We start from the raw sequence: 17605 nt of genomic DNA, 5'->3' as shown, positions 1-17605 counted from the left end.
GAAATGGGGGAAAGGGCGTACCGAACGCCACCCTCGCCCTGACGGCTACCTTTTATGTGTGGCTGCATCAAGCTGTGCGTAGATCCTCAGTACGCAAACACCAAGTGTCACTACTTACTGAGGTTCTACCTGTCCCCGGTGTTGCGAAGGATGAGCCTGGCCTCGTTGCTGCGGAATGCTCCGAGTAGTTGGACCGTTCCGTACCAACTGTCCTTCATGGAGAAATTTTTGAAAGGAAACACCTTTGACCACAAGGCCGTCAGGCAGTGGTCAGCACGTAGTATCCTCTGGACCCTTCGGGAAAAGGAGAGGGTGGATCCCGTCGTGTGGTTCCCCACGCAGACTGCCAAAGTCGTTTGGCAGAATGCCTCATCGCCAGAACTTTCAAACAAGCACAAGGACATTGCTTGGCTGGCGGTGAGAGGGGCTCTGCCAGTGAGATCCTTTATGCATGCCCGGAATCTCTGCACCACCGCACGCTGCCCTCGAGGTGGCTGCGGGGGGGAACGAGACTGTCGATCACCTCCTTCTGGAGTGTGCCTATGCGCAGGAGGTCTGGAGGGGGATGCAGTGGTATTTGTCGAGGTTCGTCCCGAGCAGTTCCGTGACGCGGGACTCCGTGCTCTACGGGCTGTTTCCGGGGACGCACACCGAGACCAACATCAACTGCGCCTGGAGGACCATCAATGCGGTGAAAGACGCTCTTTGGTCTGCCCGCAACTTGCTGGTCTGCCAGCTGAAAGAACTGACCCCGACCGAGTGTTGCAGACTGGCACACTCCAAGGTCCAGGGCTACGTGCTGAGGGACGCGCTAAAGCTTGGGGCAGCCGCCGCCAAGGCGCGGTGGGGAAAGACCACCGTATGAGCCCCCTCGTCCAGCAAAGGGAAAAGAATCCTATCTGGTAACTGGGCCCAGCTGGCACCTTCCCCAACTGGTCAGGGGGCCAACTGGGACTGTGCGGGGTGACGACTGCCGGGGCGGTTTCTTTGCTTTGTTTTTTTTTCTCTGTTTTTTTTCCTTTAGTTGGTGTACGTACCCCCGGGTAACCTGGAGTGGCTTGCATGACTGGGTAGGTGTATAAATGTTTTATTTTTTGTACATTCTATGAATAAAGTATATTTTTTCAAATTAAAAAAAGTGACGAAACGTCTGAAAACTAACCTTCCAGCTCAGCGAGCAAACTCACATCCAGAACCTCAACCTGAGCTACAAATCTCCTCAAAACTCACAATTGAAAATATTTAAAAGTTGCTGAATGTCTTGAAGAGGTGGTACATTTCTTTTGTATAACTTACAGGTATTAAGATGTGGATACACTCTCAAACAGGTTCTGCGCCAGCTGATACCAGATCTAATCATCCCAAATCTAATCATCCCAAATCCAAGAAAAACAGCGCCCTTTTTAATTTACAAAACAGACCTAGATAATTTACAACACCAGCAGAGGCTTCTCCAGAGCCCACAACTTCCACAAGTATGAGGGTTCGATATTACGTTGGTGGGTGGAGTCTCAGCCGTAGTAAAAGACCACAAACATTGATCATACTCAGCCCCTTAATCCCCAGTGCCTCTACGCAGAAAATCCTGTAGTTTGCTCCGTAACCAGGTTGCAATTAATTTTAGTCAATCCGCTCGAGGATGTTATTGATACACCCGGTGACAGGTGCGTCTTGAACTCATCTCATCTGGCTCAGTGAGGATACTATATTTGGGGCCAAACCCTAAAGACCTCCCTGTCCCATTACAGTCACAGAACAGGTTGCAATTATTTTAATCAACCTATTTATGACACGTCCCTCAAATAGGTGCGATTTGAACCCAGGTCTCCGGACTCAGAGGTTTGGACACTACCAGTGAGCCACAAAAACCCCAGCATCAGTTGTAGAATGACTTCCAGCACCTGCTTCAGCCAGTGTGGTCTCTCCTTTAAGAGGTCCTTTAAGAGGGTGATTCTTGGCTGCAAGCTGCCCTCATTGAAATCGGCAGACAACGCACACAGTTTGAGCTGCACGTACGGCCGGCAGCTGAAGGTTCCTGTCCAGTGTGATCCCACATCGGCATAACCACAAGTGTTATGTTAGTGTTTAGCGATACAATATTTTGATGTTTTCCAGGGTATGCTAGTTTGGGGGGTGGGGGGCGGGAGAACCTGTTCACAGAACCTCACAAGAATCGAGTTTTAAAACAATACACTTGAGACGAGAACACATGTCAGCAGTTTTACAGGTGCCCCGTGTAATAAGTGTGTGTGTTTGTGTGTGTAGGATGGGGAGATTTTAAAACATGCTATCAGTTTGTTCATTTGCGCACTGAGCCCGGTTAAAACTCATTCAATTTCCACTTCATGGTGGTGGTGACCTTTTTTTTTAAAGTTGACAACTCTCGAAACAGGTGTTTGAATAAAGGGAAGCTGGAAAGGCGTTCCCAGGAAATTGTTTAAAAAAAACAGCCTGCCTCTCAGTATGTGGTTTGACAGGTTCAGCACAGCAGGATTTCTTCATTCAGGCAACAAAGTACCTCAGCTGTAACATGGGCACCTTTATCGGTCACATCTCGCCGGGTCTGGCTTTTTTTTCCTTCGGGGTTCTTTACGCCTTCAAGTTTTCTCTGATGGTGCTCCGGGGTGAGGAGATCCAACTTGTCTCTCACTCTCGCCCGCCTGGATTGCGGAGCTGTTTGAAGCGGATTCCTGCTGAAGGGGTGATGAAGATCGTGTACGGTACCCTGGCGGTCATGGCAGAATTCTTTTATCCACCCGGAGTGTACAAATTGATTATTTATAACAAAGAGAAGCCTGACTATCCCTTTATCCACCCCAATGAGTGGCAGCATGTCACCATGTATTCGTATTTCGCCCTGAGCGGTTGGATGGATATTATCAGCCAGGCTTGCCTGCCGAGACGTCTATTCCTGCTGGAAAACATAGCCATCACCCTGGCGTTTTACATCGAAGCCTTGCTCCTTTACTCTCACATGCACGGCAAGGAGAGGGTGGAGAACTCAGTGCACACCTTGCTGCTGCTCGCCTGCTTTCTGGTCTGTCTGATCCTGACTGTTGAGATTTGGAGACCGAATGATCACGTCCTTTGGTTCACCAAGACCTGCCTGGTGATGACCCAGGGGACCTGGCTCCTGCACGCCGCCTTCATTCTCTACAGGCCGTTCACCGGGAAACCCTGGAAGAGCGACGATATGGCCAACCTCATGTTTGTCACCAACTTTTTCTGTTGGCACGTCGCACTGAACATTATCTTGGTGCTGGCCATCTTCTCACTCACCGCCCTTTGGCACCGCCGCCGTGGCCTTGCTTTCCAGGAGGTCAAGAGGCAGGTCAGTTTCCACCTGAAGAGTGCGGATGGCAGAGGCCTCCCTTCGGAATATTCCAAACTCCAGGCTGAAGAGGAAGAGACGCGATTGCTCCAAGAATGCGACCCTTAGCGTCCTGGGTTCGGCGGGAGCGCAAAGTGTGTGATCCACAGCGCGCCTCTCACTGAAATCTCATCATTGCCTTGAGCCAAGACTCAGACAGGGTTCAGTAATCTCTCCATTTCTTTAAACTACGCAGGCCGGTCAGGTAAGAAAGCCACCAATGATGTGCACGTCACAGCGTTTATCACCGATATTTTTGAGTCGTTTGTCTTTTATTTTTAATGTTTAAAGGAGTTCCTCAGCTGCTCTTGAAAAAAAGTAGTATTTGCGTATTTATACTGCGACCTGGTTAGCATTGTGGTGCCTTTCAGACTGAGTGTTTAACACCGACCATGGTGGCTGACTTTATTTATTCATTACCACACAATTTGTTACCTGAGTTGAATGTCCCTCCTCTTTAAGAATAATTCAAATTTAGAAATTTTTATTTTTCTCCTTTTGATAATTTAGCCCATATCCTCTTGTTAGATTTGATAATGTAACTCTGACACTCAATGCCTCTATATCAGCAAAAAGATAGTGATATAGGTTTATTGTCACAAGTCAGAAGTCTGACAGATTTAATTTCCTGGATGGTCCAACAATACTCAAGAATCTTTATACAATTTAGGTCAAAGCAGCCTATTGAGAGAGCACATTATCTGCTGGCATAATCATCACTGTCTCTGCCATTAAAGCACCATGGCTGCAGAAGGATGTGCTGCAAAAACTCACCAAAGCACCTTGGTAGCACCTCATAAACCTACAAACTTCACTACTTAGAAAGATATGGGCAATAGGTGTGATTGAACAGGGCCGCTTTCAAGATCCCTTCCAAGTCACAGACCATTCTGATTTGCCAGACATCACTATTGTTTCATCATTGCTGTGTCAAAATCTTGGATTGTCTTACTAGGTGACACCCTTTGACATTCCAAGACATTACCATCACTGAATTCTATACCATCAACATACTCAACATTATCATAGCTAAGGGACTTAACTGGATCAGCCATATAAACACGATGTCTACAAAAACAAATCAGAGACTGAGAATTCTGTGACAGGTATGTAACTTTGCGTCTCCTCGCTGCCAATCTACTATCTGCAAGGCATGACTCAGGACGTGAAGGAATACTTTGGGGACATTTTCATCACCTAGAGTGCAATTGCCGAAGAAGAAGACCCACCATCCCTTTCTTAAACATGCCTTGGGATCCATTACACATGCTAGATTTACCAATAACGCCCACATTGTGACAACTAATTACATAAAACTAGAAACTGTATAATTTATTCTGTTGTTGAAATTAATCTACGGTTTAGAGGAATTCAATAAAGAGGAAAATTGGCCATTTGATTTTCTATCCTGAACTTTTAAAATGTAATGGGTTATATTCTTAACGCAGTATTTTTACCTGAATTGAGCTGAGGTATGAAAGAAAATTAGTAATTGATTACATCAGATTGTTAAAATCATTCACTGTGAAGAATATTTTACATGACTTGCAGGAAGATGTAAAAGTTTATAAGTTTCAAATTTGTGCAATGATTGTGATACAGTTCTACCAAAGTTTGGTTGCTTTAGTATTCTTTTGCAAGTTAACATTGTTGCTATTTTAACATTGTTAAAACTCCAAGGCACATAAAAATGATTTCATTTAATTTTGCTTGGTTGAAGTGTTTGGATAGAAATAGTTATTTTCCTAAGTAATACTAGGATTGATGTTCCGAAGTCACTTGGGACAGCTTTTTGTGTTAAAAGGCTGTATGTAAATGCAACTTGTTGTTAACTGTGTGCTACTCGTATGCTCTGTCCTGTCAGCCTAATCAGCCAGTCATCTTATTGCACAAAAATCATGGAAGACACTCTCAGAATTTTATGATATGACCTATGATATGTTAATGCTCCATTTTACATTTAAAAATCAAATTATTCTTAAATTTAGTTAGGAAAATAAAAATAATGAAACAAGATAATTTTTTTATAATTATTGTAAACTGAATTATGGGACTTGGCTTAAAATGAGTTGACTGTTCTTCTACTGATGGTGTATGTATTTAAATTTGACTTTACAATGATTATGCTAATTTCCAGTATAAGATCAATTAATTGAAAGCGTGACCATTTCAATCAAGCCACTGAAGCCTATCAATGCTAATGCTGAAAAATATTGTGTCAAATCAAGACTAACACACAAAGCAAAAATAATTACCTGTAGTTTAAAATGTGTCTCGCCTGGATGTGAGAGTCTCCTCAAGTCAGTAGATTTTGTTTGGCTTCAAATTCTATTCAATATTCTGTGTTCATTGAAAACTTTAAGCACTATAATGCAGCTGTACCTCAGAATATGAATTATACTTTGGCATATATGAAACTGCACAGCCAGAGAGAGACAAATCGCTCAATCGCACCATTTGCTAAATATTAGAACCTGTATCAAAAAGGCACCATTATACAGTGCAACTCACCCATACAAACATGTTAAGTACAGTCAGGTTCAAAGTGCTCTCCAAATATGGCAAATAAGATAGCCTTGTGTGATGAATGTTTTGATGGCTTACTCACCTGTACAAATGAAATGTGATCACATAACTGCATCTTGGCCTTTAGAATACATTGTATTTTTTTTTCTGATAATATGTTCAGTGGCAATGCACACAAATGTATAATTTTAAAATTGGCTGGCATTGGAATTTAATTAGTTAACTTTCCTTTCCAAAAGTAGATCTATCATGCTAGTGCACTGTGGAAATCTACAGATAATTAAATATGACATATTTGGTCTTGAAATATCCTATATTTGTGAATGGAAATAAGTGCAGCATGAATAAAATAATTGACTGTGCAATGAAGTAACATACTGCAAGTCATTACTACTTGAAAATTATAGTGCATGATCAGCAAGACAGGAAGTTGGATATTAGAGGTTCCATATGCTTTATTTTCCTAGCATTCCATGTTTTCACATATGCTTAATACCTTAGGCCCTATGAGGTTCAATGGATCATCACCCATTTTGATCACTCCTCTGAAACTTATTGGCCAGAGTAGTAAATCAACTCCATTAAATTGTATTTCTGCAGAGATTAAAAGTTAGAGCACCAAAATCATGCATGAACAAAAAGACACTGTATAAGCATGTGTAGAACTCAGAGAGCATGGCACTAAATGATATTACATTTGAGATTCTGCAATGGTTGATACGTGTAACAGTGGCAATGTAGGAAATTAAAAACAGTAGGATTTTTGTTAAATACGCATTTCATTTTATTTCATTTTTGAGTGAAAACAGCTTTGCACCTCAGAAAAGTTCAACTTTTTGTTCACTGAAAGTATTTGTTAAAAAGATTAATTGTAAGAATGCACTGTGTGATGAAACAACAGTTTCATAAATCACTTGATACAAGCATGATTTAAAGAATATTTGACACTGTACAATAAAATAAGTTATGATTTCTAAAATAAAATATTTGACAACCTCTAATTATGTGTATGCTTAATGTTTATAAATACTTCAGAATCTTAATGGCCGGCCATGGACTTTATTCAGTCTGTTCAGATATATTATGACACACCTCTGGGGCAGTTGGGATTTGAATCTTGACTTCCTGGCCCAGAGGTAGAAATACTACTACTGCGTCACAAGACCCCACTGAAAGGAAATAATTGCAGTTAAACTGTAACAATATGCTTATTTTAGTTTGGGTTGCACCCAGGCCACTCTGCTCCTGAGCTCATTGTAGCTTTGCTTCCAATGTGGACAACAGAACTGACTTACCGTGGTGAGGTAAATGTGGCATCAAGGATCCTAAACAAAAGTGGAATCAATGGGAATCAGGGAACTCTTCTAATTGTAGCCTTACCCAGCATAAAGGTATATGGTTATAGTTATTGTACACTAATTATTTCAGTCCCAGGACATCATGGCAGAAGTTCCACACGGTAGTGTCCCTTGCCCAAACATCTCCAGTGGCTAATCACTGACTAACTCCGCATCCTAAGATCAGAAAGATGATGTTGACTCGTGATTGCACAATGTTTAGTACCATCTGCAGCTCTTCAGAAACTGAATCCATATCCAAATGCAGCAAGACCTGGATGATATCTCAGGCTTGGATTGGTATATGGAAAGTCATATTTGTGCCATACAGTAAGTGCTAGGTAGTGGCCATTTCAAACAAGACAGAATTTAAGTATCTCTCCTTGACATTCAATAGCATGACTATCACTGAATCCCCCAGCAAGAGAATCTGTAATATCTCTATTGAGCAGAAACTGAACTAGATGACTTTATGAGTTCTGTGGCTACAAGAGCAGATCAGAGGTTTGGAATTCTGTAACTTGTAACTCACCTCCTAACTCCTCAAAGACTGTTCACTGTTTTAAAATACATAAGTCAGAAGTGTTATGGAATATTTCTCACTTCTCTGGGTGGGTGCAGCTCCAATAAAAGCAAAATATTGAAGCCACTGGAAATCTGAAACAATCACTGAGAATGCTGGGCAAATTCAGCACGTCATGCTGCAACCATGAATACAGTAATGCAGGAACAGGAGTAGTCCCTCAAGCTTGTTCCATCATTCAATGAGAGAGTTGCTAATCTGTGACCTAACCTTTGACCCCTAACACTTCATACCTTTGCTTAACAAAAATTTATCTGTCTGAGATTGAAAACAAACAGCCGATCCTGTATCCAGTGCGTTTTGTGGAAGAGAGTTCCATATATCTCCCATCTTTGAGTGTAGAAGTGTTGTCTAGTATCTCTCCTGAACTGTCTGGCCTTAATTCTCAGACTCTGCCCCCTAGTTCTGGAACTCCCATCCAGTGGTAATGGTTTGTCTTTATCTAACCTGTCTTTTCCTGTAAATATCTTGGAGACTTCAGTCACAAAATTAATGTTTCAAATATGACCCTTTTTCAGAGATGCATCCTGCTCCAACAACATTCAAGAAGCTTTACACCATCCAGGACAAAGCAGCCCACTTAATTGACACCCTATTCACCAACTTCCACATTGATCTCTTCACTACCAATCTATAAGATGCACTGACAGCACCTTCCAAATTCACAACCTCTACAACCTAAAAAGGCAAGCAGGCACAAGGGAACACCACCATCTACAACTTTCCCTCGAAAGGAAACCTCACACACCATCCTGACTTGGAATTATATCACCGTTCCTTCATGTTTGCTGTGTTAAATTTCACTAACTTCTTTTCTAATAGCGTTGTGAATGTACCGACACCTCAAGCACTGCAGCTGTTGAGGAAGTTAGCGAATAACCAACTTTTCAAGGGCTCACACCTCATGAATGAATTAAAACAATCTAGTTTATGCCTATTCTTCAATAGAGAGCAAATTACGGTTATCTAAATTTCTCATTGCCAATTTCTCCATTGGTCAATTTTGTTAAAGTTGATGCATATGTGTTATTTACTAAACAAAATGTTTACATCTGAATACTTAATTCCACTCTGTTTGGTATGGAATGAGCTGTGTGTTTTTATGTTTATTTCAGCTCAAGCTGTACTGGACAAATAGGTCCTTTCATGTAAAGACTGACATACGTTCAGCACTAAAAATATATTAAATGTTTTGCTGGTAAATGTATTATTTTACCTTCTAGAGACATCTTACTCTACTTTTTTTTAAATGTGCATTAGTGAAAGAAAATCACACTAGCCCATTTCTTAACAGATTTTAAACATCAGTTTTAATAGCAGGATGCATGTCACATTCAAAAAATCAGTGGACAGCATGCTAAGATAATATTAAGGATTAGCTTTTGTGCTCTTTAAGTTTTGTTGTTTTATACTATATTGCTGAGAATTAGTACCTGGCTTTCATTAATAATAGCTGTACTTATTTGTAAATTTTTATTCATTTATTAGCATCACAACTTAGACCAGCATTTATTGTCCATCCCTAATTGTCCTTTGAGATGGTGATGTTGAGGTGTCACCTTGAACTACTAGCATTCTTGTAGTGAAGTAATACTCACAATATAATTTCAAAGAGAGTCTTAGGATTTTTACCTGCAACAGGTAACAAATCTTTAGAATCCTTACAATGCGGAAACAGGCCAACAAGTCCATGCTGATCATGTGAAGAACATCCCACTCAGACCAGTGCCTTATCCCTGCATTTCCCATGGCTAATGCACCTAATCTACATATCCCTGAACACTGTGGGCAGTTTAGCGTGGCCAATTCACCTAATTCACACATCCTTGGACCCTCGGAGGAAACCAGCGCACTCAGCAGAAGCTCACTCTGATACAGGAAGAATGTGCAAATTCCATACAGACAGTCACCTGAGGTTGGAATCAAACCCAGGCCCATGGCGCTGTGAGGCAGCAGTGCTAACCACTGAGCCACCGTGCAGCCCAAGGTGGCACTATATTTTCTAGTTAAGATTGTGTGTGATTCCAAGGGTTGGTGTTCTCAGGAGAATGCTGCTCTAGTTCTTCAAGACAATAAAAGTTGCTGGTTTGGAAAGTGCTCTTGAAGATCCTTGGTGCATTGAACTTGTACATCTTGTAACGCATAGTGTATAGTGGTAGAGGGAGTTAATGTTTAATGTGGAGGATTGGGTGTCAAACAAATGGGCTGCTTTAACCTGATGTCATGTTCTTAGCAAATATGGTTGGAGTTGCAGTCACTGATGCAAGTGGGAAATATTCCATCATATTCTTGTCTTGCACCTTGGAGACAGAGGAGAGGCTTTGTGAATAAAGGAAGTAATTTACTCATAACAGAATTCCAAGCTGCTCATTTAGGAACAATGCTTTATAGATCAATTAAGAGAAAACCAACATGGATTTATTAAAGGCAAATCATGTTTTAGTGACTTAATTGAGTGTAAGATGATTTTGTTGATTGTTACAAAAAATGTCGCTATCTTGATACATAATAGGATTATCAAACATGTTGAAACTGATTGACAAAAGGGACAGTACTAGTTAGAATATGAAATTTGCAAACTGTTAAGAAATAGAGAGAAACATAGAAACATAGGAAATAGTTGCAGGACTAGGCCATACAGCCCTTCAAGCCTACACTGCCATTCAATATGACCATGGCTGATCATTCAACTCAGTACCCTGTTTCTCCCCATATTCTTTGATCCTTTAGCCATAAGAACTGTATGAAATGCCTTGGTGAAAACATTTGGAGTTGGCCCCAGCTGTTTTCTGTGACACAGAATTTGACAGTCTCTCCACTTTCTGGTCAAAGAAATCTCTTTTTATCTCAATCCTAAATAGCCAATCCTGTTTCCTTAGACTGTGATCCAGAGTTCTGGATTTCCCAGTCATCGGAAAAATCCTTCTTGTATTTATATTGTTTAGTCCTATCAGAACATTATAGATTTTTAAAAAAAATATGTCCTCATTCTTCTAAAGTCCTGTGAGTATAGTCCTAATCACCCCAGGAATCAGTCAGGCACATCTTTGTTGTACTCCCGTCATAGCCAGAATAGGCTTCAAAAAGGCCCAGATAGACAGATGGAATCAGCAGACATATGAATGATGAACTTTAGAATAGAGAAGGATGAAGTGACACATTTTCATAAGAAAAATGAGAGCGTACAGTGTAAAATTGGGGAAACAATTTGAAAGAACATTTGAGCGTAAATTGTTGAAGCTTGTAGCTGGTTGAATAAATAGTTAGAAATGCATATGGGATTCTTGTCTTTACAAATATTAAACATATATTTGTATAATATGTAGAGACAGGTCAGGATTTTACTGGTAACAGCTAAGCACTGATGCTAAGATTGAAGGCAGGCAATAGAGCTGGGTGTGCAGAAAGTGGTGTTTTGAATTTGATATTATCAGGGCCAGTCAATTAATGACCTGCATCTTGGGAAGACAGCCTGCTGAGTGACGTAAAGTGGAAGATATTTTGGGTAAGTTAACACTGACATTACCTCTAGAAAGCAGCTAGCAATACCTGTCCATGCAATAGACCCAAGAGAACAGTCGACAAGATGTGGTAAAAGCAAATTTGCTATAATGTCTGAAGGTAGCTCAGGGATCCCTTCACAATTCATTAATGACTTCCTGAGTTACTTCAGGTGTAGATTTTTGGGAGTTTAGGTGTCTGAGAGGTAGTCTCATTGAAACATGTGAAAGGCAATCTAATTGAAACACTCGATTCTGAATGTGCTTGTCAGGGTAGATTGTAAGAGTTTGTTTATGTTAGCTGGGGTATTTAAAATGCAGGGCATGGTCTCAGGATGACAGTCAATCCATTTAGGATTGAGAGGAGGAGAAATTTATTCCCTTGATTGTGAAACTTCAGAATGTTCCACTCCAGATAGCTGATGGATGGTGGTTACCATTGACATAAGTGATATGTGACTGTGTGTGTGTGTTCAATGGATGAGTAACAATGGGAATTTATGCACTGAGAACAGAAGAGTGAACTCAATGCAAGGATATAACCAAGAATCAGAGAAATTATGGTGCTACATGGCACAGAGAAATAGAGGCAGGCAAGGTAATGTGGGTTGTGGAGCTGTGGAGCCCTGAGGGACTCAGATAAACATTGATGGCAATCACAAAGCCGAGTACCCATGTGTCCATCATTCACCACATACAACCTCAGGTGGCAAGTAGGCAGAAGGACATGTTTGAAAGCACTTCGTCCTCTCATTATTCTTCTCTCTCTTACAGGCCATCAGCAAGGTCAGCCAGAGTCCAAGCTTATGCGACAGCACTCCACCTCTGAGGAGGAGGATAAAGAGACCTCAGAGGGTACACTATCACATTATTCCCCTACACTTTCTGCTAAGCGTGCGTCCTCTTGTGCCACAGGGTAGCCATGCCTGCTTAACCATGAAGTCACAGTCTGTTGGACACAGCACAGATGCACCTAGGCAGCTGGTGGAGGCTATGACAGTTAAGGCCTCACACACACTTTGATGATTATGGGAGAGCCTGATGATACTCAGCTTCGGGCTGATGACAGGTCTCTGGAGTCATCACGTGGCAGAGCTGGATTGCAGTGTGAGGTTTTCAATGTTTGGTAGAGGTTTTGTAAGGGAGGAATCAATCCAAGCCATATATATAGCCATGATTGTGGTTTGCATGCAAATGGCACCCTCCAATGAGCGAGTAACAGCCCCCAAGGAATGACAGCTCGCTAGATACCAGAGATAAAACAATTTCTACCACTGTGGAACAATAGTATTATACACCAATAATAGAAGGGGACAAGATTCCTTGTGTCATTGCCTGGTGTTTGGAGACAGATTAGCAGAAACATTGCATGTCCTGTTAGAACAGAGAAGAAGCTGACATCCAGGTCCCACTGCTCCTGCACCCCTTTAATATTGTGTACATTTTATGACTGACTGTCATTAAGTGTCCTGCCAAAAATGAATCATTTCACACTTCTCTGTTTTAAATTTAATCTGTCTCTTGTCCACTTATTCCACTAGCCTATATCCTGTAGAAGTTTATCACTGTCCTGCTTACAGCTAAAAACACTTGAAAGTTTTGTGGTTGTCTGCAAATTTGCGAAGCAAGTGCAAGTCTATGTAATTGAAATCTGAAAAAGCAAAAGGTCTTAACATTGACCCAAGGGGAATCTATTCATTCCTCCAGGCCTGACTCACACGTTTATCTCTAATTGATCTCCTCAGATATAAAAAAATAGTGCCCTTCCCTTTTTCAACGTCTCAGGCATTGATTGCCTACCATTTCTCATAGTTTCACATCCTCCTCTATCATGGCTCAATGAGAATGTCTCTGCTGTTCAAGCAAGCTCATATTTTGTTCTAGACTGCTATTGCCAATGTCTACACAGTATCAACTACTTGCCCAAGCCACACAATCTATCACAATGGCTGTCACCTACAAAACCTTCCATCAAGCCTCCACACTGATATAGTTGATAATGCTCCACTGTTCATCTGTATTCCTCAAACAATATTTAAAAAATGGTGAAGTCACAATTAATTGGACCATTTAACAGGTGTAATTTTGTCTTTTGCTCTAGCAAGAAGCCCACCTACCAATCCAGCTGCCTTTGTTACGAGCCACTTGCAATGTTACCATATCGAACTGCCTGCTGACACCTTCCACAGCCACTTAACTATGCACCTAGCCTCTCAGCTATTCTCCAAAACCCCGAGGAAATCACAGAACATAGACGACAAAAGCAAAGCAGTCATGATAAACTTTTCTGAAACGACCATTAATTAGAATATTTTGTCCAAGGTTGAGCACCAGATCTTAGAAAGTATGTGAAGGCTCTAGATAAACTGCAGAGTACGCTGACGAGAATTAGTCCGGGATTAAGGAACTACAATGGCAGGGATATATTGAAAAAGTTGATGTTATTCTCTGAGAGAAGAGAAAGTCGTAGAGTCGCACAGCACGGGAACAGATCTTTCGGTTCAACTCATTCACGTGAACCAGACATCCCAATCTGACCCTTTCTGAGGAAGGGTCACCGGACCCAAGATGTGAACTCTTTTTTTCTCCTCCACAGATGTTAGCAGACCTGCTGAACTTTTCCAGCAACTTTGTTTTTGTTCCCAATCTGACCTAGTCCCATTTGCGAGCATTTGGCTCGTATCCCTCTAAACTTTCCTATTCAGACACCTATCCAGATTCCTTTTAAATGTTGTAATTGTACCAGCCTCCACCACTTCCTCTGGCAGTTCACTCCACGCATGCACCACCCTCTGCGTTAAAATATTAGCCCTCAAATCCTTTTTAAAACTTTTTTCTCTCACCTTAAACCTATACTCTCTGATTTTAGACTCCCCAAATCTAGGAAAAAGACCTTGGCTAGTCACCCTATCCATGCCTTTCATGATTTTATAAACCGCAATAAGGTCACCCCTCAGTCTCCAATGCTCCAGGGAAAATGGTGCCAGCCTATCCAGACTCTCTCTATAGCTCAAACCCTCCAACCACATCAACATCCTTGTAAATCTTTCCCCCATTTTCTCAAGTTTAACAACATCCTACAGAAGGGCAATCAGAATTGGGCACAGTACTCTTAACCTAACCCCACAATGACCTGTACAGCTGCAACATGGTGTATCAACTCCTATACTCAATGTTCTGACCAATGAAAGCAAGTGTGCCAAAAGCCCTCTTCACCACCCTGTCTATCTGTGATTCAAGGAACTATGCACCTGCACGCCTCGTTCTCTATTTCATACCTCTCCAAACAGCCCTACCATTAACTGTATAGGTCCTGCCCTGGTTCGCCTTACCGAAATGGAAAACCTCACATTTATTTAAATTAAACCCCATCTGCCACTCCCCAGTCCATTAGCTCATCTGATCAAAGTCTCTTTGTACTCTGAGATAATCTTAACTGGCCAATGCACATGAATGTTGATGTACATTTGCAAACTTACTAACCATGCCTCCCATTTTCACATCCAAATCATTTACAAAAATGACAAAAAGCAGTGGATCCAGGACTGACTCTTATGATTGGCAAAAGAACCAAATGTAATATGTTGAAAACCTTTCAAATCAGAGAGTGGGTGAGTTCTGGAATGCGCACTTTAATTGTGATAGAGGCAGCTTCAGTTATATCTTTCCAAAGGGAATTTCGCACAAGTGCTCAAAAATAGCACTCTAAGGAAAGGGTGGGGTAATAAGACTAATTAAATTGTTCTTACTCAATGGACCAATTGACCTCATTCTGTGTAGCAATAAAGGTAAAGGTGAAGTCACTATAGTCCCAGAGGACCATACGGCTGCTGTGTCATTAGAGAGAGCGATGACTCAAGTGAGTTTAACTTGAAGGCCACCACACCTCAGGCAATGATGGGGGTTGAGAAGGACAGACCTTCATGGTCAGCTCAGCCCCCTGCAACAGGTGGATCAGTAAAGATGAAGTGTTCAGCTATTCGCCTTTGTTACTTCTCTCACTACCTGCTGCAGTTATCCAATATCAGTGTCACTGTGTCACTCTTAGGGATAGGCTTAGAAATCCACTACACAGAGTACATGTCTGTTTAACAGCAATATTTGAAATGTTCCAATCTTCTTCAACTCTGAAGAGAGAAGAAGATTTAAACTTGAAATATTCTTTTGAAGTACAGGTTTAATTTTAACCTGCCAAGGGAGCAGTGTGTAGATGGGACAAAAACGAATGATACACTTGGAGGATCAGTATGGAGGGAGGCCAGCTGCTTTTAACAAATACGATCTAATTATATGTTATAAATGTTATGGCACAGAAGGAGGCAATTTCTCTTACTGAGCCTGAACTATCCAGTTAGTCACGTCGTCCTGCTTTTTCACCATAACCTGGTAATTATTTTATTTAAGAATTTATTCAATTTCCTTTTGAAAGTAACTATTGAATCGGCTTCTGTCTCTCAGTCAGGAAGCAGTACCTGCCAGATCAAAACAGCATTTTATTTCACATAGTGCCTCTGATGCAATAAAATATCTCAAATGACTTTGCAAGAGCTTTAGAAAATAATATATTAGACTGAGTTGTAAATATAAACATTGCAGCAGATTGTCAAGAGCTTGATCAAAGAACTAGGTTTTACAGAATCTCTTAAGTGAGGAAACATTCATCCAGGGCTTAATTACTTCTAGATACAACTACTTCAATGACCGGAGGAGGAGACTTCACAAATACCCTTTGGTTAATGATGAGCAAACTCAGCATATCAGTACAAAAGATAAGGCTGAAGATTTGCTAACAAACTTCAGCTGGAAAAGTGCCAAATGGATGATCCATTTCAGCCTCCTCCAGAAGTCTTCAAATTCCAGGAGCTAGTTTTCAGCTAATTTAATTCATTTCCCATTATAGCATGACGTCCAGTCAGAAGGTGGCAGAGACATCACTGAGAGGAATTCTGGGAGATGGCACTGCAGTCACCGTGACCAGTCATAATGTCTCAGAGGAAATGGTATCAAGGAGTAGTTAAACCTGAAACTAGTGTTTCGCCTCCTCTAATCAAAAAGCAAAGCACTGAGTTGTCTTGAGGCAAGGTAAGATTATTATCTTTTTAAAATGTAAAATGGTGAAGATGGCAGTTAGGGCGGCGATATGCTCCTCCTGTCAGATGTAGGAAAACAGGGAGCAGTCTAGTGTCCCTGATAACTACATCTGCAGGAAGTGTGACCAGCTACAGCCCCTCACAGACCATGTGGTTCAGTTGGTGAAGCAGCTGGACCCACTGCATACTGGGGACAGAGAAGAGATAGATTCTAGCTACAGGTCCAGGAAGATAGGAGGGAGACCCCCTGGAGAGGTAGGCAGGTAGTACAGTAGTCTCCTGTGGCTATTCCCCTTTCAAACTATACTGTTTGGATACTGTTGGGGGGTGCTAGCCTCTCAGTAGATAGTACTAGCAGTAGCCAGACCTGTGGGACCACAACTGGTTCTACTTTAGAGCAGCGTGTGGCAAAGTCCAGGCGAGTGATAGTAGTGGGTGACTCAATAGTAAGAGGCCCAGATAGGCGTTTCTGTGGCTGTGAATGAGAGGCTAGGATGGTGTGTTGCCTCTCTGGTGCCAGGGTCCTTGATGTCTGAGTGGACATCCTGAAGCAGGAGGGAAAAGAGCCAGAAGTCATTGTCCACATTGACACAAATGACGTTGGTAAGAGGAAGGAAGAGGTCTTGCGAGCACATTTCAGGGAGTTAGGTGGGGAGCTAAAATGCAGGACCACCAGAATAGTAATCTTGGGAATACCACCTGTGCCATTTGCTAGTGAGGCTAGGAACAGAGTGACAGTGCAGTTGAATACGTGGCTACAGAGCTGGTGTAGGAGGGAGGGCTTTAGACACATGAATCATTGGGATGTCTTCTGAGGAAGGTGGGGCCTGTAAAAGAAGGATAGGTTGCACCTGAACTGGAGGGGCACCAATATCCTGGGTGGGAGCTTTGCTAGATCTCGTCTGGAGGGTTTAAACTAGTGTGGCAGGGGTGTGGAAACTGGAATGCTAGGCCAATGCTAGGCAGGGACTGGGGACAAAAGTGTGACAAAGACATGTATAGTGCAGAGTAAGAGCAGGCAGAGGGAAGTGACGGGTCTTGGAGGACTGGAGTGCATTTACTTCAATGCAAGAAGCATAGCAGGTAAGTCAGATGAACTAAGAGCATAGATTACTGCATGTAGTTATGCTGTTTTTGCCACTACAGAGACTGGAGGGGCAATACTGGCAGCTTAACATTCCTGGATACCATTGTTTTAG

General features: G+C 41.8%; 1 protein-coding gene across 1 annotated transcript; it reads left to right on the top strand.

Annotated features, from left to right (window-relative positions):
• Positions 1-2184: 2184 nt before the first annotated feature.
• On the top strand, positions 2185-16266 carry LOC125457869 (transmembrane epididymal protein 1-like). Its single transcript, XM_048542583.2, has 3 exons — positions 2185-3575; positions 12091-12171; positions 16217-16266. Exon 1 carries the CDS (start codon positions 2531-2533, stop codon positions 3437-3439), a length of 909 nt encoding a protein of 302 aa, XP_048398540.1. The 5' UTR covers positions 2185-2530; the 3' UTR covers positions 3440-3575; positions 12091-12171; positions 16217-16266.
• Positions 16267-17605: the final 1339 nt, after the last annotated feature.

This window comes from Stegostoma tigrinum, chromosome 14, assembly GCF_030684315.1.
Source record: "Stegostoma tigrinum isolate sSteTig4 chromosome 14, sSteTig4.hap1, whole genome shotgun sequence".
Lineage (NCBI taxonomy): Eukaryota > Metazoa > Chordata > Chondrichthyes > Orectolobiformes > Stegostomatidae > Stegostoma > Stegostoma tigrinum.
The sequence above is the reverse complement of the archived record's forward strand: the minus strand, read 5'-3'. Positions and strand labels throughout refer to the sequence as shown.